The 25155-nt window shown below is 43.5% G+C and overlaps 1 protein-coding gene and 1 pseudogene across 1 annotated transcript; both read left to right on the plus strand.

The window, feature by feature from the left end:
* Window positions 1-3793: 3793 nt before the first annotated feature.
* On the plus strand, window positions 3794-16688 carry ANKRD40 (ankyrin repeat domain 40). Its single transcript, XM_075178113.1, has 5 exons — window positions 3794-4360; window positions 10918-11066; window positions 11581-12039; window positions 12230-12411; window positions 15023-16688. Exons 1-5 carry the CDS (start codon window positions 4254-4256, stop codon window positions 15158-15160), a joined length of 1035 nt encoding a protein of 344 aa, XP_075034214.1. The 5' UTR covers window positions 3794-4253; the 3' UTR covers window positions 15161-16688.
* Window positions 16689-22894: 6206 nt separating this feature from the next.
* On the plus strand, window positions 22895-24631 carry LOC142095425 (UDP-glucuronosyltransferase 2A2 pseudogene; annotated as a pseudogene).
* Window positions 24632-25155: the final 524 nt, after the last annotated feature.

Raw genomic sequence — 25155 nt, forward strand, 5'->3', positions numbered from 1 at the left:
CACCTACTGTGCAGGTGATGCTGAGATAACATGTTACATGCAGTGCCTCCACCTACTGTGCAGGTGATGCTGAGATAACATGTTACATGCAGTGCCTCCACCTACTGTGCATTTGAGGCTGAGATAACATGTTACATGCAGTGCCTCCACCTACTGTGCATTTGAGGCTGAGATAACATGTTACATGCAGTGCTTCCACCTACTGTGCATTTGAGGCTGAGATAGCATGTTACATACAGTGCCTCCACCTACTGTGCAGGTGATGCTGAGATAACATGTTACATACAGTGCCTCCACCTACTGTGCAGGTGATGCTGAGATAACATGTTACATACAGTGCCTCCACCTACTGTGCAGGTGATGCTGAGATAACATGTTACATACAGTGCCTCCACCTACTGTGCATTTGAGGCTGAGATAACATGTTACATGCAGTGCCTCCACCTACTGTGCAGGTGATGCTGAGATAACATGTTACATGCAGTGCCTCCACCTACTGTGCAGGTGATGCTGTGATAGCATGTTACATGCAGTGCCTCCACCTACTGTGCAGGTGATGCTGAGATAACATGTTACATGCAGTGCCTCCACCTACTGTGCAGGTGATGCTGAGATAACATGTTACATGCAGTGCCTCCACCTACTGTGCAGGTGATGCTGAGATAGAATGTTACATGCAGTGCCTCCACCTACTGTGCAGGTGGTGCTGAGATAACATGTTACATGCAGTGCCTCCACCTACTGTGCAGGTGATGCTGAGATAGCATGTTACATACAGTGCCTCCACCTACTGTGCAGGTGATGCTGAGATAACATGTTACATGCAGTGCCTCCACCTACTGTGCAGGTGATGCTGAGATAGAATGTTACATGCAGTGCCTCCACCTACTGTGCAGGTGATGCTGAGATAGCATGTTACATACAGTGCCTCCACCTACTGTGCAGGTGATGCTGAGATAACATGTTACATGCAGTGCCTCCACCTACTGTGCAGGTGATGCTGAGATAACATGTTACATGCAGTGCCTCCACCTACTGTGCAGGTGATGCTGAGATAACATGTTACATGCAGTGCCTCCACCTACTGTGCAGGTGATGCTGAGATAACATGTTACATGCAGTGCCTCCACCTACTGTGGAGGTGATGCTGAGATAACATGTTACATGCAGTGCCTCCACCTACTGTGCAGTTGATGCTGAGATAACATGTTACATGCAGTGCCTCCACCTACCATGCAGGTGATGCTGAGATAGCATGTTACATGCAGTGCTTCCACCTATTGTGCAGGTGATGCTGAGATAGCATGTTACATACAGTGCCTCCACCTACTGTGCAGGTGATGCTGAGATAGCATGTTACATACAGTGCCTCCACCTACTGTGCAGGTGATGCTGAGATAGCATGTTACATACAGTGCCTCCACCTACTGTGCAGGTGATGCAGAGATAACATGTTACATGCAGTGCCTCCACCTACTGTGCAGGTGATGCTGAGATAACATGTTACATGCAGTGCCTCCACCTACTGTGCAGGTGATGCTGAGATAACATGTTACATGCAGTGCCTCCACCTACTGTGCATTTGAGGCTGAGATAACATGTTACATGCAGTGCCTCCACCTACTGTGCATTTGAGGCTGAGATAACATGTTACATGCAGTGCCTCCATCTACTGTGCATTTGAGGCTGAGATAGCATGTTACATACAGTGCCTCCACCTACTGTGCAGGTGATGCTGAGATAACATGTTACATACAGTGCCTCCACCTACTGTGCAGGTGATGCTGAGATAACATGTTACATACAGTGCCTCCACCTACTGTGCATTTGAGGCTGAGATAACATGTTACATGCAGTGCCTCCACCTACTGTGCATTTGAGGCTGAGATAACATGTTACATGCAGTGCCTCCATCTACTGTGCAGGTGATGCTGAGATAGCATGTTACATGCAGTGCCTCCATCTACTGTGCAGGTGATGCTGAGATAGCATGTTACATACAGTGCCTCCACCTACTGTGCAGGTGATGCTGAGATAGCATGTTACATACAGTGCCTCCACCTGCTGGTATAGAGTGTATACAGCAAGCAATAAATGTGAAACTAATGACAGATTTTTTTCAATTATAAGAAAATATCTGTCAAAGAAAGAAAAGGAAAACATATTCAATTCATTAAAAATGTTTACTTTACCATCCCTATCTACAATATGTCTCCGTGTCCACTTGGTATCCGGACAGACCACTCAATGCCCAATGTCAATATTCGATATATGCCTTTTATTGTCTTCTTGCAGGGGCAATTGGTAATGACTGCATGCTATTGTGAGAAGACAAACTGAAAGTCTCTGCTCATTACTGGATACATGCGCATAAGTGCCAAGGCAAGGAGAAAAGGGGGGACTCAGAGACATATTCAGGACACTGGAGAGAATCAGGTGCATTGGTGGCAACTAAAGCAGGGTGCATTCAAAAAATAAAAGTCAGAACACCTAGCCTGATGCAAAACATTTTGTGAACCATGCCCTGTTCTAAATTAGAACTCGAACTCCATGGATTGAGGGGTGGGTTGAATCATTTTCGAACTAGCTCTGACATTACTAGTACAAATGCTTGATTTTCATGGGTGATGTCAGGTTTTAAGTTTTTGTGCCAGGAAAAAGTGTTCCCTAAAAATACCAAGTCTATTAAAATGCAAAGTACCATATATTGTGTTCTTTATGCTTTAAAAATTATGGATTGTCAAAGGGAGAATTGTGGTCATGCATAGGAGTAGATTTACTAAAACTTCTAAAAGTTGAGAGTACATCCATACCAACCAATCAGATTGTAGCTATCATTTGCATACTGCATGTCTCCCAACATTTACACGTCACATCGGGTGCATGCCCAGTACTTTGGAAGCACTGCGCCACCCCAGCCCCTCCCCTAAACACACCCCTACAAAGCTGAACGCACATGACACTGCTGAAGGTGCATAGTGGGACCCTGCTTGCAAAATTTCTGACTCTTCCCCAGGAAGTCCTGGAGGAAGGGTCAAGTGGAAAGTGCTGGGAGGCGCGGCGCAGCAAATGGCTTCATTTTGGCCCAGACTCCCATGGTGAAATGGCAAAATTGCGCCACAAGGGGTCGGGAACAAAATTATGCTATTTGTGGGAGGGCAGTCTACTCTCCTGGGAGTCCAGGTGAGGTTCCTGGAATTCAGGAGTGGGACATACATATCTTCCAAAATTTAAACTTGTGAAGTTATGACAAAATAAGCCCCACCCTGAGTCACCCAATCCCCATCTACTTTTGGGACGAACACTGCCTAATTTTGTGTATTCCTTGCCTCTTTCGAGGTCCATTAATCAGGACTGCACCAAAAAAATTGGTTCAATCGGGAAGTTCGGGACAAAATCCATATACACAGGACTACAGGACAGTCCCCACAAATCTGGACCATCCTGCCTAAACTGGGACAGGTGGGAGATATGCAACTGTACCCAACAAAGCTGTTTTGGGGTTTTTTCCAAGTGGGTGCAATTATTTTATGGCTGTAAAAAATAAATGCTGTTGCATTAGTCATCCTATATGAAAACAAATGAACGAATTTCTTTGTAAACCTAATTGCTGGATAATTTGTGCTTCCCTAACATAATTCTAGCCTATAAGGCAGTCCTCTCTCATTACACATCATATTAGATACTTTTAAACCCCTAAACCCTACAAGATTACACTGCAATGAGGATATGCCTTTATTTAGTGTCACTATCAACTTACCCCGGAACCAAAGTGCTCTTCCGCGTGTGTTACAATTAACACCGACCCCCAGCAAAGTGTTGTGGGACATGCAGAGAAGCTACAAAATACTAAATTAGTGTATTTAATTAACTATATCCCGGGTTGCATTTACAAGGGGAAGCTCAGGGCTGTTATATATTTTTTTAGTGTATCAATAATATTATATTTTTTACCTCAAATCACCAGCCCGACCCAGCAGCTCCCTGAGAGGATTAGCCTTTATTAGACAGAGCTCTGTACTACAAAATATTTATTTTCCCGCACAGATTATCAAATGATTATCAGTTTTTACAATTTAATTTTATTTTGCAAAGCTATTCAGAGCAGATTTGCACATGTATATTTATAATCTTTATTAAATAACATTATTTGCTATTGAGATTAAAGCTTTATTTTTTTGGGTACTTAATATTGTTACTGGATGACCAGTTTGGGATATTAGGTAATATATGATCGTTTTACCCATATATACATGGAAGAAAGACTGAGGGAAGCAGCTGCTTTGGGAGACCTGGAAGAAGTGCAAAAGCTTCTGAATTCTGGGGTGGATATTAACTCTCAGAATGAAATCAATGGATGGTAAGTGTACAAAAATCTTAAATTTTTGTGTGGCGTCTAATACAAAGTTGCCAACTGCCCTTAATTTTTAATGGACAATCCCTGAATATGTTCCTGTTTTTCAGTCCTGATCAAACTGCACAATACATGTTTTCTTGCATGTTACAAGTTATCCTTTTAAGCTATTCCTATTTTACAGGCTTTATACATTAATATTTATTGAAAATGAATATTTGAGATGCATCAAAAACCCATTAGAATCAAATTCAGTATAGATGATGGTGATTTTAGAGCTCCATTGAGACACTATCACATGGTATGTGCTTTAATGCAAGGTTTGGTAGCAAAGTGCCCCTGGAAATATTTATTAAATGATGGCAAATATGCACAGCATCCATTCCTTTGTGCAGCCTGGTTGCAATGCTCAGAATATGTTCTTATATTTTATTAATGAAAATTGTATCTTGGCACTTATGGTTAAATATTATTCTATATGTAAAATACTTAATGTTAATAATAATATTTAAAGGGATTATAGTGTTCCAAGGTCCATCACGACTTAGATTCACAGGCTTAGCAGCAAAGTGCCCCTGGAAATATATTTCAAATGCTAGCAAGTATAAATATACAATGTTGATATTTTTAGCAACATGATATGGCATTAGCAGCAGTTCTGTAATGAAGTTGAGCAGCTGTCTATGACACCGTAACTTAGAGGCCTGCAAATTGCAAAAGCTGTTTTAAAAGTTTACTTTTTGTTGTTGTTGTTTAACCTGGTGATTTATTATTATTTTTTTAGTGGAAATGGAAATAATACTAAAAAAAATGATGAATTAATAGAAGTGCAGTAGCTCATTTTTATTTGTTAATTCCTCTAGTGCTTCACTTCAAATCAGTAGCTCAGCACTTTTTTTCTAAAGGACTATACACGCGTCCAAACTCACTTAGTGATTAAATAAATAAAAAATGAAAGTGGTCAGGAGCTAATATGTTTCCAGACAAGATAGATTATTATGTAGAAAAATTGTGAAAAAGGTTTAAAACGTTTGTCTTGAAAGTTACGTCAATAAAGACAAACACAGTGCAATCCAATTTCAACACAGAATTCAGCATAGAAAGTGTTCAAACTAATTAATGGCTTATTGATATTATGTCACTTTTTAAATTGTGATTAATCCTGAAGATGATGAATCAAAATAGTGAATTCTCTCTCCCTTGTGAAAACAAAACTTACTTAGAGCCCTTCTTTATATGAAAGCATTCAATAATATTCTTGAAGCTGTGTAGATAAGTTTCAATTCAAAACATGCCCCCGTTGTGCATAAAAACTTACATGACGAATATGAAACTTAGAGTGAAGATTGGAAGACACATTACACTTAAATTTAAGTATTTGTCTTTTTAAACCTTTTATTTTGCAAATTTTCTACATCTATCTTGTTTGGCAGTAACAGAAGTGATTATGTCTGTGTATACTACTAGAAGGCTCTCAAACAGGTAGAGCCTGTGTTTTTTATGTCCTTGCTGTCTGTATATCGATAGGTGTACAGAATACTGTGTGACTTGCTGGTCAAGCTCTAAAGATTTTGCAAATACACCGAGCCATATGCAAAAAATAAGTGCACGGAAGATGCATGAGGTGGGTAAGTAAGCTAGTACTCATACTGGGCCTGGACTAGTTCAAACAGCCACCTAGACAGACCTCTCTCTTTGATCCCTGCCAATAATAAACATTTGGAAATGTAATGAAGAGAGGCGAGTCTTGCTTATGTGCTTTGCCTAAGTAATTATAATTTACTTTTGTAAGATTGATACAGGTATAGTCCTCAAGAAGCATTAATTTGATGCTGATAACGTGAAGGTTTACTTTTTTTTTAACTCAAAATTTTTATTAAATAGGCTTGAATGACAGCAAACCTGGATAGAGTCACTTAAACAGCAATAACAAAATGTAGTGTCATAAGCAGCAGTAGGATAACTTATTTGTAGAAAAATATGGAAACAATGAGAACCGTGTAACAAAGTTTAGCACCAGTGTTGTACTTTAAGAAGGATGAGGGTGGGGGGAGAGAAGTGTATAGATGGTCGTCATCTAAGGGATGTCAGAGAAATTAGGGACTTCACAGGGGGAGGTACATAGACTGGACCATAGGATATAAAAGAGCGGTGGATAGATATGTCAGGTGTGAAAGGGGGAACACAGACAAGATACTAACGGAGAATATTACAGGTACAGCCAAGGGAACCAGATTTGGTGGAACTTGTCTTTGTCTCAGAGGTGGGAGGTGCTTTTCTCCATCTTAGCGATGAACCATATATAGGATTCAAAGAAGAGACACGGGGCAGTTCTGGGCTCTTCCATGATTTGTCAATCAGGCACTTCGCAGCCGCTAGGATATGTGATGCTAAATGTGCAGAATGGACATCAGTGTCTTGCAGCGGGTAGCAAAGACCAGGGATCTTTCCGAATAGGGGATTGGTGTCGCGGTCACTAGAATTCTTTACCCAGAGTTCTGCCAGTAGTTATCACTACACTCGAGGCGCGGAGTCTAACGCAGCGGCTGGTCTTCTCCAGGGAACCCCGCAAGAGGGTTTGGGTTTTTGCGGCGTCACTGCGCAGGTCGCGGCCCTCAAGAGAGTGCGGCAGAGCAACAGAGTACAGCTTAGATATGGAAGTTAGGCAAAATAGAAGATATGCTAGAGTTCATATTAGAGCAGCTATATTTGACAGTTGTAGCTAAAAGATGTCCAGCCAGCAGCCAGTGGCGGATCCAGGGGGGGGGGGGGGGGCGATAGGGGCGATCGCCCCCCCTAGCAGACACTTGCTGCCGACGGCTGCACAGTATGTGGAGGTCCGTCCAGCCATGACAGGCAGGGACAGTGTGCTGCCCGGCTGCTCTGATTGTGTGTAAAACACAATCAGAGCAGCCGGGCAGCACACTGTCCACGGCTGGACGGACCTGCACATAGTGTGCAGCCGTCGGCAGCCTAAGATTTTAGAAAGGGGACGGGGCCTAAATCGCCCTCTCTAAATCGCCCCGGGTACAGTACTTTTCTATATCCGCCCCTGCCAGCAGCTGAGATGTAACAGATGCTTTAGGGTGATCAGTCGGAGGCGAGGTTATCACAGATGTGGCTATGAGGTGTCTGGCCAATAGGTGAGGTATAGCGGAGGCTATGGTGATCAGCCAGAGGTAGGTTCACCTTGGATGTAGTTGAGAAGCAGCCAGCTGGTAGATAAAGAGTCAATGGGTACTACGATGCTCAACGAGCGACTGGTTTACCACGGACATAGCTGAAGTATCCGGCCAGCCGGTAAGAGATAGCGGTTGCTGCAGGGCACAACGAGAGGCGGGTCCACCACAGATGTGGCTGAGGAGTATCCGGCCAACAGGTGAGAAGCAGCGGTCACCACAGCATACAACGAGAGGCGGGTCCACCACAGATGTGGCTGAGGAGTATCCGGCCAACAGGTGAGAAGCAGCAGTCACTACAGTGCTCAACGGGAAGCAGGTTTTACCACGGATGTGGCTGAGGAGTATCCGGCCAACAGGTGAGAAGCAGCGGTCACTACAGTGCTCAGCGGGAGGCAGGTTTTACCACGGATGTGGCTGAGGAGTATCCGGCCAACAGGTGAGAAGCAGCGGTCACTACAGCATACAGCGGGAGGCAGGTTTTACCACGGATGTGGCTGAGGAGTATCCGGCCAACAGGTGAGAAGCAGCGGTCACTACAGTGCTCAGGGGGAGGCATGTTTTACCACGGATGTGGCTGAGGAGTATCCGGCCAACAGGTGAGAAGCAGCGGTCACTACAGTGCTCAGCGGGAGGCAGGTTTTACCACGGATGTGGCTGAGGAGTATCCGGCCAATAGGTGAGAAGCAGCGGTCACTACAGTGCTCCACGGGAAGCAGGTTTTACCACGGATGTGGCTGAGGAGTATCCGGCCAACAGGTGAGAAGCAGCGGTCACTACAGCATACAGCGGGAAGCAGGTTTTACCACGGATGTGGCTAAGGAGTATCCGGCCAACAGGTGAGAAGCAGCGGTCACTACAGTGCTCAGCGGGAGGCAGGTTTTACCACGGATGTGGCTGAGGAGTATCCGGCCAATAGGTGAGAAGCAGCGGTCACTACAGTGCTCAGCGGGAGGCAGGTTTTACCACGGATGTGGCTGAGGAGTATCCGGCCAATAGGTGAGAAGCAGCGGTCACTACAGTGCTCCACGGGAAGCAGGTTTTACCACGGATGTGGCTGAGGAGTATCCGGCCAATAGGTGAGAAGCAGCGGTCACTACAGTGCTCAGCGGGAGGCAGGTTTTACCACGGATGTGGCTGAGGAGTATCCGGCCAACAGGTGAGAAGCAGCGGTCACTACAGTGCTCCACGGGAAGCAGATTTTACCACGGATGTGGCTGAGGAGTATCCGGCCAACAGGTGAGAAGCAGCGGTCACTACAGTGCTCCACGGGAAGCAGGTTTTACCACGGATGTGGCTGAGGAGTATCCGGCCAACAGGTGAGAAGCAGCGGTCACTACAGTGCTCAGCGGGAGGCAGGTTTTACCACGGATGTGGCTGAGGAGTATCCGGCCAACAGGTGAGAAGCAGCGGTCACTACAGTGCTCAGCGGGAGGTAGGTTTTACCACGGATGTGGCTGAGGAGTATCAGGCCAACAGGTGAGAAGCAGCGGTCACTACAGTGCTCCACGGGAAGCAGGTTTTACCACGGATGTGGCTGAGGAGTATCCGGCCAACAGGTGAGAAGCAGCGGTCACTACAGTGCTCAGCGGGAGGCAGGTTTTACCACGGATGTGGCTGAGGAGTATCCGGCCAACAGGTGAGAAGCAGCGGTCACAGTGCTCAGCGGGAGGCAGGTTTTACCACGGATGTGGCTGAGGAGTATCCGGCCAACAGGTGAGAAGCAGCGGTCACAGTGCTCAGCGGGAGGCAGGTGAAGGTGGTCAGAGACCAGTCTGGAGATGCTGGAACGCTGAGAGCAACAGAAATCACAGGAACGTAGATCACCGCTGTCACACGGAAGTGAAAATCAAGAACAGACAATTAAGGAGAGGTCAGAGGTGCTTTAAATAGGGAAAGGCTATTGGCTATCCAATACCGAGGAAGGAAAGGTTATAAGAGTCCCTCCTGGTCTGCACATGCGCAGAAGCACAGTCAAGATGGCGGAAAGGCGCCGGCAGAGGAGCGAGTGGCCCGATTCCAGGTCTAGAAGTCCGGTGAGTGACAATTGGATAAGGGAGGACAGGAGACCGCAGAGACCTTATCCCAGAAAGAGGAAATGACAGGACACGACCACTAGATATGTACGAGGGTACCTCTATGACCGCAAGCCCACCAACAGTTGGGGGAGGCAACTGTGGCACTCTGGGGGGGAGGGGGAGGCACTCTGGCAAGTTTAATGGTTGTAAGGTACCATCTACAATAGATCTTGTATGCGTTTTCCTCAATTGATGTAAATATGGAGCTGGAGGCCTCCTAGATCCAGGCAGTAAATAGCAAGGTAGGTACGCATCTAATCTGCGCAACTCTAGGGATCTTAAGTAGGCCCCAAATGCCGGATATGTCTGGTAGATAGAGGTAAGCAGCTTCTATGTCTGCCCATGTGTGGGAGGCGGGAGGAGCAAAGGAGGTTCCTACTAAACTGAGCTGGGTCGCCCAGTAATAATCCTTGAGGTCAGGGAATCCCCTGCCATTCCGGTTAGTCGGCCGGAGGAACAATTGAATACCCCCCCTAAGAATTTAGTAGGTCAGTGTATAACTTCGCCCAGCAGGTGGCGCTGCAGCTTGGTGTTTTTTTTTTCCCACACACAGACACACGCCACTAGGCTTTTATATAGTAGATATCTAATCGGGGAGTAGCTAGAGGGGCCTATCCCTGACCCTGTTTCTTTTATTTTTAAAACTTGAGATGTAAAGACCAATAAGTGACTTCTTTTGTGGATACACCCACAGTGAAGGCAGTCATTGTGTGAGCTGAACAAGTATCCAGCCTGTATGGTCGCCAGGCATGAGGCATGTCAGCAGTTCCTAGTTAAGCGTATTCTCGTCAATATTGATTGAGTCCACAAAATATCTGCATATATTGTGTGTACAGTTGTATAGGAGAATAACGGTTTTCTATAAATTTTTTACACAAAGTAGCTACACAGTGCGGCCAGTTCTGTCAGATCAACCAGTTGGGGAAAACAAAATTTTTAAATACAGAGTCAAATTTAATTCTATGCATGAAATGACTTATGCCTTTGCTTTAATGGATAATGGAAGATTTATGTTGCTTATAAATAGAATATACCTCGTGTTGAGAAGTGCTTTAATTCCCAGTCAAAGCCTTGTACATTAGAAATACCAGAGTACAGTCAAATGCAGATAGCTGATTATCCTCCAGACAAGACCCAGTCCCACATACTACATTCCAGACTTCATAATACATGATTTCCAGTGAGGTAAATTAATTTAAAATGCCATGTCCACCAATTGCACATAACATAAGTACAGTATTTCCTTTTTTGTTGTTGTAAAGTATCCTTTTTGGTCTAACCGTGGTGTATGTTGCATTTCACACAGGACCTGTCTCCACTGGGCGTGCAAACGGAATCATCTTCATATTGTGTCTTACCTGCTAGAGTCCGGAGCGGATAAAGATATTTTCACAATCAAAGAAGAAAAGGCAGCTCAGCTGACATCAAAGAGAGAAATCAAGAGAGTTTTGGGGGGTACGTTTGTAAGGTTTCCACAATATCGGGACAATATCACCAGGGATTGGAAGAATATGGAAATATGAATAGCATAACTCCACCTGATGGATTTATCGAGGGACCCCCCCAAAATTCTGCTAAGTTTATATTCATATTTAGGTGGTGAAGTGAGGAGGGGATAGGAGGCAACCAGGAAACTACAGACTGAGATTTAGTGGATTGAACAGGGTCCTCTGCAGCACAGAGCAGGAATGTGATTGTGTTGGTAAAAGCACCTCTATATGAAGTATTTATCGGGGCAGATTCAAGTTCTGGCGAAGTGACGCAAGGACATCGCCGCGATATCCGGCTGTGCACATTGCCAGCCATTATGGTAGGAATCGCTGCTCATTTTTCTTCACACCTCTACGAGGTGCGAGATAAAATGAGTGGAGATTCCTGCCATACCATAGGCGCAATAGATTCAACTTTTTTCATGTGTCCTTATATTTGCCTTTTAACATGAAATTTTTATATGTTTTTCATCTTTCAGTTGAAGAGTCAGAAGTAGAAGATGTTAAACCTGAATCTGAATTTGCTTTTGTCCCAAGTTACCTAGCAAACCCCCCGTTCCCGTACAGTTACAGTCGAGAGACCGCCATCAAGCAGGAAACTTCCGCACCATCCTATGCCGAAAACGGTAACTCGTGCGCCACGCCTCCTCCCGCCACAAGTTTCCCATTACTGAACACCAGTGTGGAAAACCTAGGTACCCCTGTGAAGAAAGAGGACACCTTCCCGGCCTTGTTTTATAATGGAGAATTGCAGGCACCACCAGAATGTACCCGTCCCTCGGTACAGAGTGGCACCGTATGCCAGCCGGCTGTCTCCCAGAACTGCAGTATGTTTTCACCCGTCCCGTCTAATATGCCACACGGTGGTGCTCATGGTGGACCCATGCCGTTGTTCCAGCCATTCTTTTTTACCGGAGCCTTCCCGTCAAACATGAAAGGTAAATGTCTGTGTTGTGAGAATGTCATGCAATCTGTCCTATTCCTTAGTTCACGTGTCTTCTCTAACATCTCCTATTACTTAGTGTAGAGGAACGAGGGGCGATGCACAGACCCCTGAGATGGGAACTATATTGTATTGATGTTATGGGTGTAACATTGTGTTATTGTGTTTGTCTTGTTCCTGGACAGAATTAGTCCTGAAAGTGAGAATTCAGAGTAGCGCTCCAGTGGAGAATGACTTCATTGAGGTGGAAATGGACAGAGAGGAACTGACCTACCGGGAACTGCTCAGAGTTTGCTGTTATGAGCTTGGGGTCAATCCAGACAATGTGGAGAAAATTAGGAAACTACCCAACACTATGCTCAGGAAGGTACAATGCACACTTCTACTGTTATAGACATCTGGGGTCTGCTCAGGGGTGGTCTACATGCTTCCTAGGCACTTAAAGGTGTATTTAGAAAACTGTTCTACAAAGCAACCAATCGGGTAATGCAGTGGTTCCCAAACTTTTGCAGTTCGCGGCACCCTTAGGGTCTCCATAATTTTTTCAAGGCACCCCTCCAAAATAATTACTGAGCAGTCCTGTTTTGGAAGTAGTTGGGTCAAAAAATTGTATTAAGTATTTAGGTCAGGACAGAAATACTTATTTAGTTGTATGCAAAAAGGCCCCTCTGCATCCAGATACACTGCCCCCTCTGCATCCAGATACACTGCCCCCTCTCACGCTGCCCCCTCTGCCCTCTCTCACGCTGCCCCCTCTGCCCTCTCTCACGCTGCCCCCTCTGCCCCCTCTCACGCTGTCCCCCCTCCTCTGCCCCCTCTCACGCTGTCCCCCCTCCTCTGCCCCCTCTCACGCTGTCCCCCCTCCTCTGCCCCCTCTCACGCTGTCCCCCCTCCTCTGCCCCCTCTCACGCTGTCCCCCCTCCTCTGCCCCCTCTCACGCTGTCCCCCCTCCTCTGCCCCCTCTCACGCTGTCCCCTCTCACGCTGTCCCCCCTCCTCTGCCCCCTCTCACGCTGTCCCCCCTCCTCTGCCCCCTCTCACACTGTCCCCCCTCCTCTGCCCCCTCTCACGCTGTCCCCCCTCCTCTGCCCCCTCTCACGCTGTCCCCCCTCCTCTGCCCCCTCTCACGCTGTCCCCCCTCCTCTGCCCCCTCTCACGCTGTCCCCCCTCCTCTGCCCTCTGTCACGCTCCCTCTCACTCTGCCCCCTCTTACCGCGTGCCAGCCATAGAAAAAACAAGGAACACAATAACTTACCAATCCGCGCGGCGCCAGGACCCAGCATCCTCCTCTCTCACGCAGCTGTCACTGAATGTCGATATTCAGTAACAAGCTGCGTGAGAGAGGAGGATTGGTAAGTTTTTGTGTTCTTAGTTTTTCTATGGCTGGCTTGTGGCACCCCTGTGACAGCGCCGCAGCACCCCTGTGACAGCGACGCACACTTTGGGAACCGCTGAGGTAATGCCTTTCATACATTTAGTGTAATGTGAGAATTAAGAAACTAATTCTGATTGGTTTGTGGTAAAGTTTGTTTGAGCAGTTTAATATGATGCATTAAATCTTACTGTGTGAAACTTTGTTTTAAGTCAGGATTTTTAGGATATATATTATTACACTTTAAATTGTTAGAGCCGATTTATAAATACTGCTGATCTATAAATGCATAATCTGTATGTAAACATTTTTTTCATAATTATCTGAGTGAAACAGCTAACATAAGAACCATTAAAATGAAAAAAAAACTTATCTTAAAGGTAAATTCATTTTTATCATCATCATCATTTATTTATATAGCGCCACCAATTCCGTAGCACTGTACAGAGAATATTTGTCATTCACATCAGTCCCGGTCCTCTTTGAAGTTTACAGTATAAATTCCCTATCATTCACACAGACAGCCAATTAACCTACTAGTATGCTACTGGAGTGTAGGTGGAAATCTTTATGTACATGTACAAAATAGACACACATTCTATTTTAGAAATACAGTCCCTACCCTATATTTGCTTATTGGTTAGACGCACTTTCTCTAGTACAATTGTATATGTCTGCTATGTTTTATCAATGACGCTTGGGACTGCATACTCCCAGCTCCCTGAAGATCAGGGGGTATATTTACTAAACTGCGGGTTTGAAAAAGTAGAGATGTTGCCTATAGCAACCAATCAGATTCTAGTTAACATTTATTTAGTACATTCTACAAAATGTCAACTAGAATCTGATTGGTTGTTATAGGCAACATTTCCACTTTTTCAAACCCGCAGTTTAATAAATATACCTCTCAGTTTTTACAATGTGCCTTATGATAAGTTGATTTGGTTCAACATTGAATCCGTTTACTATTAAAAAAAATGGCCCTAGATAATCTTACTAGTATAGCTGATAAGTCCAATAATGACAATAGGAGAGAATCTTCTTCACTGTTGTCTGCATATGCAAACTACTGCTGTCAATCTCCCCTTGATTTTTGTTAGTCCACCTGCTGTCACTTCCTGCCTCATGTTTGTGGCTTTAGTCACCACTAGGTGGCGCATTGGGAAGATTCACAGATTTTATTCCCAGCCAAAACCTCAGACACGGTTTACTCTATGGCACGTTTATGTATCCGTTACAAATGAATGAAGTGTTTATCTACCTAGGCCTAGGCCAGCGCAGTCCAAGTAATTCCATGGAGAAGGCCACACACCACTTGACATGTGCGTTCAATGCAAGATGATGTTCAGTAGAGCCTATAGAGGTTCAGAGATGTTGGGCGCCACAAAGATGCAGAGCTCAGGGGCCACGAGTTGGGTAGACCAGTTCTAGCCTAGTGAATTATAAAGAAACGAAAAGTTTGCTTCTAGGGAAGATCCATGGCGATCGTCGCTATTTTCTTTATCATAGACCTCTAGAAGAAAGCCTTACTTGCTGTTTTAAATATATCATTATATTATGAGGATGACCAGTCTGATTTGACATGCTACGATGTTATTCTATTTAAGGACAAGGATGTCGCAAGACTGCAGTACTTCCAAGAACTGGAGCTGGTCCTGAAACACGACCACAGCCCATTCAGGACATCAGCAACACTGACTGAGAGGCCCTGTTTTAACAAGAAGGCTTCAAAACTAACCTACTGACAGTACATATATAATCTAGAGTGCGGCACCTAATCTGCTACTAAACATTACACACAGCAATGCAGTCTTACTTCACACATACTGATACAACATGTAGGTCAGGGATTTAACAATACTTAAGCAACCTGCATTTCTCAGTATAGTCTAAAGAAGCACAGATTGAACAGGATAACAAAGTTTATTTTTTATTAAATGCATTCTTTTCTTTTTGAATGTAAGAGAGATAGATAGTTTTAATTTAAAGGTATAATGAATCTTCTATGGTTAGCTGGGCTAGTCAGCTGTAGACATATACATCCTAGTATGCGGCAGGACATGCTGAGACTTCTAGTTGCACAACACCGGGAGAGCCGCAGGCTACGTACCGCTGACCTAAGCAGTAAATAAACTATCCATAAGCTAATATATGGACGGTTTAGTGTGTTTTTACTTTTAATTCATCATATAAATTAGAGGAAACATCACTTCACTTCAACTTTAAATATGTTGTCTCTTTAACTAGATAATTTTTCCAAGTATTGTTTACTAAAATTTGTCAGAAGATAGATATTTTCATGATGAAACACTTGTCACTTCCTTCACAGTCTGCATACAATTTATAGACGTCTCTAAACCAGGTGTGTGAGGACTGGAATTTCTCCGACTGTTAATGTGGATGGCATATTCCATGACCCTTGTCTCAAGCAGCTTCACAGGTCTAAAGATGCCTCTGGTACATGTCCGGTACATGCCCAGACTTGCAATAAAAGTTTTCCTTCATGCAAATGCTCAACATTTTCATAATAAAAGCCAGATGACAAAAATTATCTATTTCACAATAGCAACATAGTTCAATAAAGTTTTTTTGTTTTGATGGTTCCCATTAACAAATGATGTTTTTACATTAATGAAACATGCGTGACTTTATAAAAGTATTATTTGCTGACATATATACACTAATTAAACCTATTAATACTTTTTCTGGGTTCATGGCCCCGACTAACATTTTCTCAGGGGTGTAGGGTCTAGTTAATCCGTCACCTTCATCAGGCTTTCAACCTGTCCAGCACTGTATTTGATACCACTTGATCTAACAGTATTGGATGGCTAGACTATAAAACCTCCAGGGAATGCTCCGTGCCTTGATGGTGGTCTGCAGTCCACCCAGGAGAAGCATCTTATGTCTGAAATTTGATGGTGGTCTGTCCTCCCCAGTAAAATCTGCAGTCCATCCAGGAGAAGCATTTTGTGTCTGAAATTGGTAATCGAGGGTATTGTTAGACAAAACTGAATACAGGCTCTTTGTATTACTTTTGCTCTGATAATGACTTCCACTTTCCGTTTAGGAGCTGTATAGATTTCCAGTATATTTTAACCTACTAGTGCGTATTATCGAGGCACCATTGAGATTCTTTAGTGGTCTCCCACTAATCAGTCCTAATACAGTTACTTGGTGGGGTTGCATACAGAACAGCTGCCTTTGTCTAATTCTGTACAGATTTTATGTAATTTAGTTACTTATTCTTTACAAATAAACTACTATAACGTGTTCTGTGGTTAGTTGATTTAATTAAAATGTTTTGTATGTACTATGTGAATTTTTCGCCATGGCACATGTTGGATACAGTGGGTTAATCAACTACACACAACATTGATTTTTTTTTAGGGGAGGGGGGGGGGGGTTGAACTAATATGCCTATGAATTCATTACGAATGAGCGGCATTGCTGAGTTGACTCATCCTTCCGTGGTGTCACTGGTTTTTAATGGCAGTCTGCATTTACATGAACATTGGGTTCAGCTCACAGAATGACTGCGCCTGTGTATGTAATTGACCGGTCCACTCTAAGCTAGCCTTGGTTGGTCAAATTGGTCAACTTTGTTGGCCCAAGAACGATCAATATACAGTCTCGGATCGCGTCTGGATATAGTGAAAACACAGATCCAAGGTCCCCTCCACCCCACCCTTGCTACACACAGCAAGGGTGGGTCATCATTCAACTTGGAAGTCTTAACACCCAATAGGAGTCTACCTGGGCAACTATATTTGCAGTTTGGCCATCCATATTTGTAGCAAAATCGCACTCTCAGGTTGTTTGGTGGTTATGTCCGCATGGAAACTCCTGAGCGCACCATTTCAGTTTCAGAAACTGCAGCTGATGTGTTAAAAAGCAGAGTGGACACATGGAGGTCTGATTTTACCAATAGTCCAGAGTCTAACCGATGGTAGATGTATTCTCTACTCTTTTTGCCCTCAGTCATTTAAAGGGCCAGAAAATTTAAATTACCAGCTGATAAACTATTATAAGTAACATAAATATATCCAGAAAATGTTCCATACTTAGGCAGAAATTTAAATATTTTACAATATTTATAAAATTGGTGCAAAGAGCCGTAACCTATACAACTATTCATGCCCTAACTTTTCTAGTACAGTTCAGAAGATTTTCACAAATACCCCATATTGTGTGTAAACTTGTTATTTGTCTTTATGCAAGCTATTGTACTCTTTCATCTACCATTTTAGATCTTAAAGGTAACACTAGCTGCTAAATTTATCCAGCTTTGGGTTTAAAAAAGTGGAGATGTTGCCTATAACAACCAGTTAAATTATAGTTATTTAGTACATCCTACAACATGACGGCTAGAATCTGGTTGCTATAGGCAACATCTCCACTTTTTTAAACCCGTAGTTTGATAAATTTACCCCTTGGTGTTCAGACAATTAGTATGAGCCGTATAGGAAAAATAATCACATTCTTATGTTGAATTTATTTAAATAACTTCCTGAAACTTTAGCATATTAGTGATTGTAACTACTCTATTGTATTCTATTTTGAATTGTCTTTTAAGATAAATTATCTTATTTTGGAATGAGAGATCCACTTTAAAAAGTGCTAGTCCCCTATTTACAGTGGAGTCTGACCTGTTGTAGGCTGAACCAGTCTCCGTGAGAATGCAGCATTAATGGCCTTGATTATGTCACTGGCATGATAGGCTGAATTTTCCTGGACATTGGCTCATTCAGCAAAATGGCTGCAAGCACAGTGCGGTTAATTAATGAATTTCAAGTAAATTTCTTTAATCATGTCCCCACTTTTGCCCAACTCTGGCTGTGACCTTATAAATACACAGTGTGGGATCTTCAGGCAGAATGAAGACATCGCAGTCACGCTGGATTTCAATTATTACTATGTATTGAAAGAGAATTCCACATTTGCTAAATTTAAACATAAACTAGTTTATCTGTAAGAAGGCCTTCATCTTCCTTTTTATTTTTTTTGTAATGTCGTTAACTAAATGACCTTTTCTGGGATCATATAAGCCCATTAATGGCCGGTGTACTTTGAAGCTTGGTGACCAGACACATCTTAACATTTTTGCTATGTGCTAATTCAGATCTGGCCAATCTGTGGCTCGACTCTCCAGGTGTTGTGAAGCTACAAGCCCCAGCATGCTTTGCCACAAGATAGCCAGACAATACTTAGCAAGGTATGCTGGGACTTGTAGTTTCACAACACCCGGGGAGCCAAAGATTGGCCAGACCTGTGATAGTTAGATGGCAACTTTTTTATTTGTTAGGGTATCAAAGTGAATAATGATATTTCCTCTTAAGACTCCATAGCAGCCCTTACAATGGGCTAACGCTTGGTTAGCTGAGCAGTGACAGGGAAAGGAAACCACTTCCAGAAGAGGAAAGTGTGAATTCTCCTTCCTTACGCGTTTTTCCTGCACCATCAGCTGAGCTAGCAGAGACGTTTTATTGATGCAGGCTTAACTAGAGATATTACCGAATGGATCCAGAGTTCCCAGTGTGACGACTTGCGGTAGTGCTAGCTGGGACGGGGCCGCTAGTTGCCTTCATAGTGAGCAAATGCTGGATTTTCGAACACCTCGGTCAGTAGACAGCATAATGGTCATGACGCTGAACAGGAAATCTTGTGTAATCTGACCAATTTAACAAATTAGTGGACTGTGTTTTTAGAAATTTCAAGAGTTAAAGAGAGGCAGGTCACAAATGTATGGGGATCTGGATGGTCTACTATGACCCTCTATTCCAAAGTATTTAGATTCCCTGGGGAAGTATGAGTGTCCAGCTGCTCCTGAAGAAGGGGAAATCAAGGAAGATCATAGATCATTTAATATAGAAGTGGAAGTACTACTAAAACACAGCAAGATAATGGGGATCCAGGATATACAAGCGCAGACTTCTTTGCAAGTATTTTCGAGTATCAACAGCCTAAGCCTAGAGTCTTTGTGGTACACCTGGTTATTAAAGACCTGATTAATAAATAATGGGAACAGTTGGATAAATGTCAATCTAATCCCAGGACACTTGATCGTATGTTCCAGCATAGTGAAGCCGCTAGGTGGGAATTAGTGATAAGGTTGAAGTTGTTGTAGGTAATATGGAAGTTAAGACTACTATTCCACTGGATGAAGGGGTCCCATTGAAAGCTCCAATGGACAGGAAAATGGAGAAATGTTTTAAGAAATTTCATGCTACTTCAGGAAGCGCAATTAAAAGTGGCCTCAGAGCACTTCGAATTTGTACTGATACTTTGTATAAAGACATCCAAGATAGAGGTAATAGAGAGTATAATATTTTCCGTCAGGAGTGTGACTTCAACAGTGTTAGCAAGAGGTGCTCTCTTGCTGTGTCCTTTGGCGGAAGATCCACAGTCCAAGAATCAGTTAACCACTCTTCCCTTTGAAAGCACTTTGTTGTTTGCTGATGAGCACGACTTGATAATTCAGAAAGTTACAAGAGGTTAATTCCAACTAATTAACCTCCTCTTCTTCCAGGCAGCACTTTAAGGAAGCTCGAAGTTATCATCCTGACAGACATTACCTTAGACCATATGGGGTAAAGCTTCTAAGCATTTTAGTCCCTTCAAGGGTAAAGTAGGAAGACCGCTAAAAAAATAGTGGGTGGCAGGATCTCGAATGATGCGTTTTGGAAATTGCTATTTATGGACATCAGGCAATTTTCGAACTGCCCTCTACCTAAGAAGGCTCAATCCGTTTCTGGGGACAAAACATTTCTGTCACGACTGGACCTTCGGATTCACTTACGGAGGTCTGGTGCGCAACTCTGGGTCCCCCAGTAGGGCAGCCTGCTCTGTGGCGGATCTGGTGCTCCATTCTGGTAACGGACGACATCTTTGATGGTGGGTGTACACGCACAACTGCCTTTTATAAACTTCACTAATGCAGCACTGGCTTCTGGCCTCCCGCCCCCTATGCCTCCAGACTATTTAAACTCATTGATCTGACAAAATTTAGTCAGGTCTTTATGTCTATTATGCTCTCTGCTAATTTGACATTTTGGCTCATGTAATTCCAATGTTTTCCTGGTATTTTCAACTCCAGCGTGTTCTTGGTACCTGCACGTAGGGCCGTAACCTGCGTGGTGTTGGCAGCAAAGTCCATACCTACTTATGGGGGATCCTGACAAAGAATTAGGCAATGTTAGATTCTGCGACTAAACTGTAGGTAGCGTTAAACCAGACAGATCGCTTTGAATCCAAAGGGTAAACTATTCTCCATGCAATAGAGAGAAGAGATTTTCTTGTATCCATGGCTGTACAGCTTACAAATCTCCACATTCCATTGACAGCGCCAAGATCATAGTTTCCTCCAATATTTTGTTTTAGGTTGTCATTTCCAGTCTGCATTTGGCATATCTACATCTCTTTACCCAAAGTACTAGTGGTCCTTATGGCTGCCCTCAGAAAGTAAACAATTGCAGCCTGGCCCTATCTAAATGACAATCTGGTAATGGGAAAATCAGAGTACAATGCCCAAGCCAGGACATCAAGGTAATCTCTTTCTTACAGGAGCATGGTTGTATTATAAATACAACAAAAAGTCACTTTGTGCCTTCTCAATTCCTGGGAGAACAGATAGACACAGTGAGAGGCTCTGAAATAAGATGCAGGAAATCACAGCAAGGTTTTTAAGATATCACAGATAAACATTGTTCTTCTGATTTCATCTGACCTGATCACTGGTACCTTTTAACCAGTGTAAGAGCAAATAAACATCACTTGCTTCAAAGACCTGCTTGAAAATATCTTACATGCTGAAAATCCTGTTACCTACAGATTAGACCCGGCTGTTTCTGAGGTTTGGACCCAGCTTTTCCGGAACCACCGCTCTGCCTGCTACCCTGCAGCCTTGTTCAGTGTGATAGGCCAGGGGGGATCCATCCACAGCAACTCTGATCCATAGTAAGAGGTCAGGAGTACCAGCCCAGGTACACCAGTAACGGGGTACACTCGCAGCGTCGTTACCCAGAAGAAACCCAGTACTGGATGCCGGTAAGGAGTCCAGTGGTGGCAGGATTTGTAAGCACCTCCTACTGTGGCAAGAGGGCGCATTTGGGATAACGAAAGGGAATGGTGGCAAAGTAAGCCCATCCGGTTCTCAGCAACAGCAGACAGGGTGGCATAGGCGCAAAAGTACCAGGCCGGTTCGCGAGCCTACTCGGATCCCCTAAATTCGGGTGGGTTCGGTTTTCAGAAAACCGAGTCCGAGCATCTCTAGTTATTAGAATTAGTGACCACTAATCCAGCGAGTAGTACTCAGACCGAAGCAGCTACTGACATAGGGCCTGATTCAGTTTAAAAAAAAAAAGAACACAGAACTTCAGCGTAGCTCCAACCAAATTTCAATCCAGGTGGATCTCAAAATGTGTTTCGATTTGAATCTGGGTTTAAGTACATTTTACCTAAACGTTACTTGCCGTATGTTATCAGACAGAATAGACTGCAGTATATGCACAAGTTTATCTGCTATAGAAGGTCACATCAGAACAAATACGGAAAAAAAAATATATATTAAAATAAATTAACAAATCTGAACGGTATAATCATTATAAGTACACCCCTGTGACGTGAGCACGTCTCCTGTCCTGAATCCAGCATTACAAATGTTGAGAGGTCTATGTGCCTAGCAGCTAATAAGCAACTGTGTGTATAACGCAATCATAGTAGTCAGGAAGAATCCTCTGGCTATGTCTCAGAGATCAGGGCAGCCATCACTGTGAGACAACTGTCCCAGCTCTGCTTAAATTCACCCCCAGTTTCTGATTTTTGAAAATCCTATTCTGCGTATGCTGTACATGTCACTTGCGGGATTGCAGGGACCCACTTGACAATAGGTGCAAAAAGTTAAAACGTAATTTCCAATATCAATTCAGGACCACGGCTTCATTCATTTCAGCTTTTAAATGTTTCTGAGAACAATTTGAACAATTATTGTGTCTGGCCCCGTCGTTGGACCTGTTTGTATATCTGGTACATGTAGGAAAGAAAACTCTACTTTAGGAAAAGTGTCCAACATTTGTCTGTTGCTGCATATTGTTCTTTATTAATACTGAGATAATATTCAATGTTTCATGTTTTGGCAGGATTACAGAGAGAGTTTGAACTTTATTTCATTCATAAACTTCCTCCCTCCTTCCTCACTCAGAGGCTAAAGTGCAAATCAAATGACAATGACAGAATGCAGAAAGTGTGCTGAAAAGCATTCCTATTGTGAGATAAGAAACCAATATCTTTCTGTAAATACCAGTAGAGGTCCATCTGAGAACATGCAGTGTGCTATGCTGAGCATTGTAAAAGCTCTTTACTCTGAGAAACTACTTATATAGAAGTGAAGGGAGGAGTCAGTATACAGCATCAGGATGACTGTGCATTTTACGGTGAAGCTGGCAGCTCACTCACTCCCTCCTTTTGAACGTTCTCTAGTAGGAAGTGCAAGATCTCCTGAAGAACTCCTTATTCAAACGTGTGGTTCAATTGAGATGGCAGCCAACGGCAAGGCATTTGGTGCTTGTCTCTTGACCTGTGCGCTGTTCCTGACCTGCAGTCAGGCTGGAAAAATACTTGTGGTGCCAGTAGAAGGGAGCCATTGGATTAATATAAAAATTTTAATGATTGAACTGGCCCAGAGAGGACATGAGTTGACAGTCATTCGACCCTCAATCAGTTTGTATATCGAGGAGAAGTCTGAGTACTTCAAGGTAGAGAATATCCCTATGTCCGACACTCATAGGCTCAGCAGAAAATCGTTTGAAGAGTATGTATTGAACTGGATCTTTAATCAAGCTTTCACCAAGCATGCCTCGTCCTTCACCGTAGCGTGGGATTTCATGCAAGCACTTCGGACTGGGACTCAAATGGCAACTGTTGCTCTTGGGTCATTATTCGAGAACCTTGAAGTTATGGACCATCTGACTAATGCTGGTTTTGAGTTGATTCTGGCTGACCCCTACAACGTGGCAGGGGTGATGCTGGCTCATCACTTGAAGCTTCCCATAGTATTTTTTGGAAGGTGGATGCCCACGGAAGACATACACTTTGCTATAGCACCATCTCCGCTCTCCTATGTGCCGGTGATAAACTCTAGAGTGACAGATAGAATGGTCTTCTCAGAAAGGGTTAAAAATGTTGTCTTCTATTTCTTTTACCAGATGGCCAGCGACCTCCTGATATACCCAGTTTACGACAAATTGGTGCAACGCTATCTTAACACAGATATTGGAGTGTTTGAGATGTACAAAAAGGCTGACATCTACTTGATGAAAGTGGACTTTGTGTTTGAGTTTCCTCGGCCAACCATGCCCAATGCAGTGTATATCGGTGGCTTTCAGTGCAAACCAGCCAAACGCCTCCCTATAGATATCCAGGACTTCATGGACAGTTCAGAGCAAGGAGTGGTGGTCTTTTCCTTGGGGACTATTGTTAATACCTTGCCGCTAAACATTGCCCGAGAGATTGCAGCGGGTTTAGCACAGCTCAAAGAACGAGTCATTTGGCGTTACTCTGGAGAACCTCTAGACACATTGGGAAATAACACGAAGACTGTAGATTGGCTTCTACAGAATGACATTCTCAGTCATCCTAACACTAAAGCATTTCTAGCACATGGAGGAGAGAATGGTGTCTATGAGGCTATTTACCATGGTGTACCCATAATAGGATTCCCACTCTTTGGTGACCAGTATGAAAACATCCTTCGTCTAAAGATCAGAGGGGCAGCTGTCCTGCTGGAGAACGCAGAAGATGTTACTGCCAAGGACATTTTTGATGCAGTGCGTCTAGTCATTGATGACCCATCCTACAGCCAGGCCATGAAGCATCTGTCTCGGCTACACCTAGACGTACCCGTTCCACCACGGGATTTAGCTGTGTTTTGGACAGAGTTTGTCATGCGCCATAGAGGAGCAGGACACCTGCAGGCAGCAGGCAACGACCTTCCTTGGTACCAGTACCATCTGCTTGATGTTATCTCCGTTCTGCTTATTGTACTTATCGTTTGTTCCTATTTGACATACAGATTAGTCCGAGTTGTGCTGAGAACATGCTGTGGAAGAAAGCAGAAGCAAAAACAGAAGAGAACCGGAGAACTCCAGACCCTGTGCACAGCATCATGGGTTAACCCTATGAAATCAGGTGACACATTGACAGCATCTGGTGATGGGTAAAGTGAAAAGATCTGTGTGCACACGCTTAGAGTTAACATGATTAGATGGTTTAATTAAGAAATGGATGATGGATAATGGATAAATCCCAGCGGGTATAATAAAGAACCCAAATTTTGAGTATGGTACGTAGAAAATCCATAAAGCAAAGAGTAACTGAATCTAAAAGTGTAAATTAAGGCACATTACCCTAATCCACACTTAGGCATCTTGGAGTTGCTGGGACTAGTAGTTTCACAACAAATATAGAACCACAAATACCTCAGACTAATTTAAACAATGAGAATAAGAATAAATCTTAATTAGAGTTTGATAACACTGGCTGCATGCTGAAGTAAAAGAAAATGTTGAAATAAATGAATTAAATGATGAGTTCTGCCCCTGGTATTAAGAAATGAATGAGTACTGCAACCGGTATTAATAAATTAATGAGGAGAGCCCATGTTCTTGATAAAATAATAACAAGTACCCCCATGTGGTTTAGGGATTTCAAACCACCACATATCAGATGCCGTTTGAGTCTTCAG

This window comes from Mixophyes fleayi, chromosome 6 (genome assembly GCF_038048845.1).
Source record: "Mixophyes fleayi isolate aMixFle1 chromosome 6, aMixFle1.hap1, whole genome shotgun sequence".
NCBI classification, from domain to species: domain Eukaryota; kingdom Metazoa; phylum Chordata; class Amphibia; order Anura; family Limnodynastidae; genus Mixophyes; species Mixophyes fleayi.